The sequence below is a fragment of the Penaeus monodon genome, chromosome 34 (assembly GCF_015228065.2).
Source record: "Penaeus monodon isolate SGIC_2016 chromosome 34, NSTDA_Pmon_1, whole genome shotgun sequence".
In the NCBI taxonomy this organism is placed as follows: Eukaryota; Metazoa; Arthropoda; class Malacostraca; order Decapoda; family Penaeidae; genus Penaeus; species Penaeus monodon.
The window spans coordinates 33,335,988-33,336,284 of record NC_051419.1 but is presented as its reverse complement, the minus strand read 5'-3'; the positions used below and the strand labels follow the sequence as shown (position 1 = coordinate 33,336,284).

Sequence of the window (297 nt, the reverse complement as noted above, 5' to 3'; positions counted from 1 at the left end):
CTTCCCACTTTCTGCTCCAGTTGCTCAGGCATTGTACAATACAGTCAGAAAGATGTAAAATAGGGATAAATGGGAAGAAATGTTGGGAATTGTCTAACACTATGTAAAGTACCAGAATTTAAAAATGGATTACATAAAAACAGTTCACATGTAAGTGATCTTATCTTAAGACATGGCCAATATGTACTTATGTTACCTCTTTAAAGTGCTTTTCTCTCACTGGATGATAGTGGCTTACCCCCATCAATAAACATTCTCATATACCCATAATATAAGTCGATCCTGAACTTAACCAAG

General features: G+C 35.4%; 1 protein-coding gene across 1 annotated transcript in view; it reads right to left on the bottom strand.

Annotated features, from left to right (window-relative positions):
* The window catches only part of LOC119594892 (FACT complex subunit Ssrp1-like), a 3,334-nt gene extending 3,302 nt beyond the window's left edge, over positions 1–32 (bottom strand). The window contains exon 1 of the mRNA XM_037943966.1: positions 9–32. Coding sequence (XP_037799894.1) covers positions 9–32 — 24 coding nt within the window. The remainder of the gene's footprint in view (positions 1–8) is intronic.
* Positions 33–297: the final 265 nt, after the last annotated feature.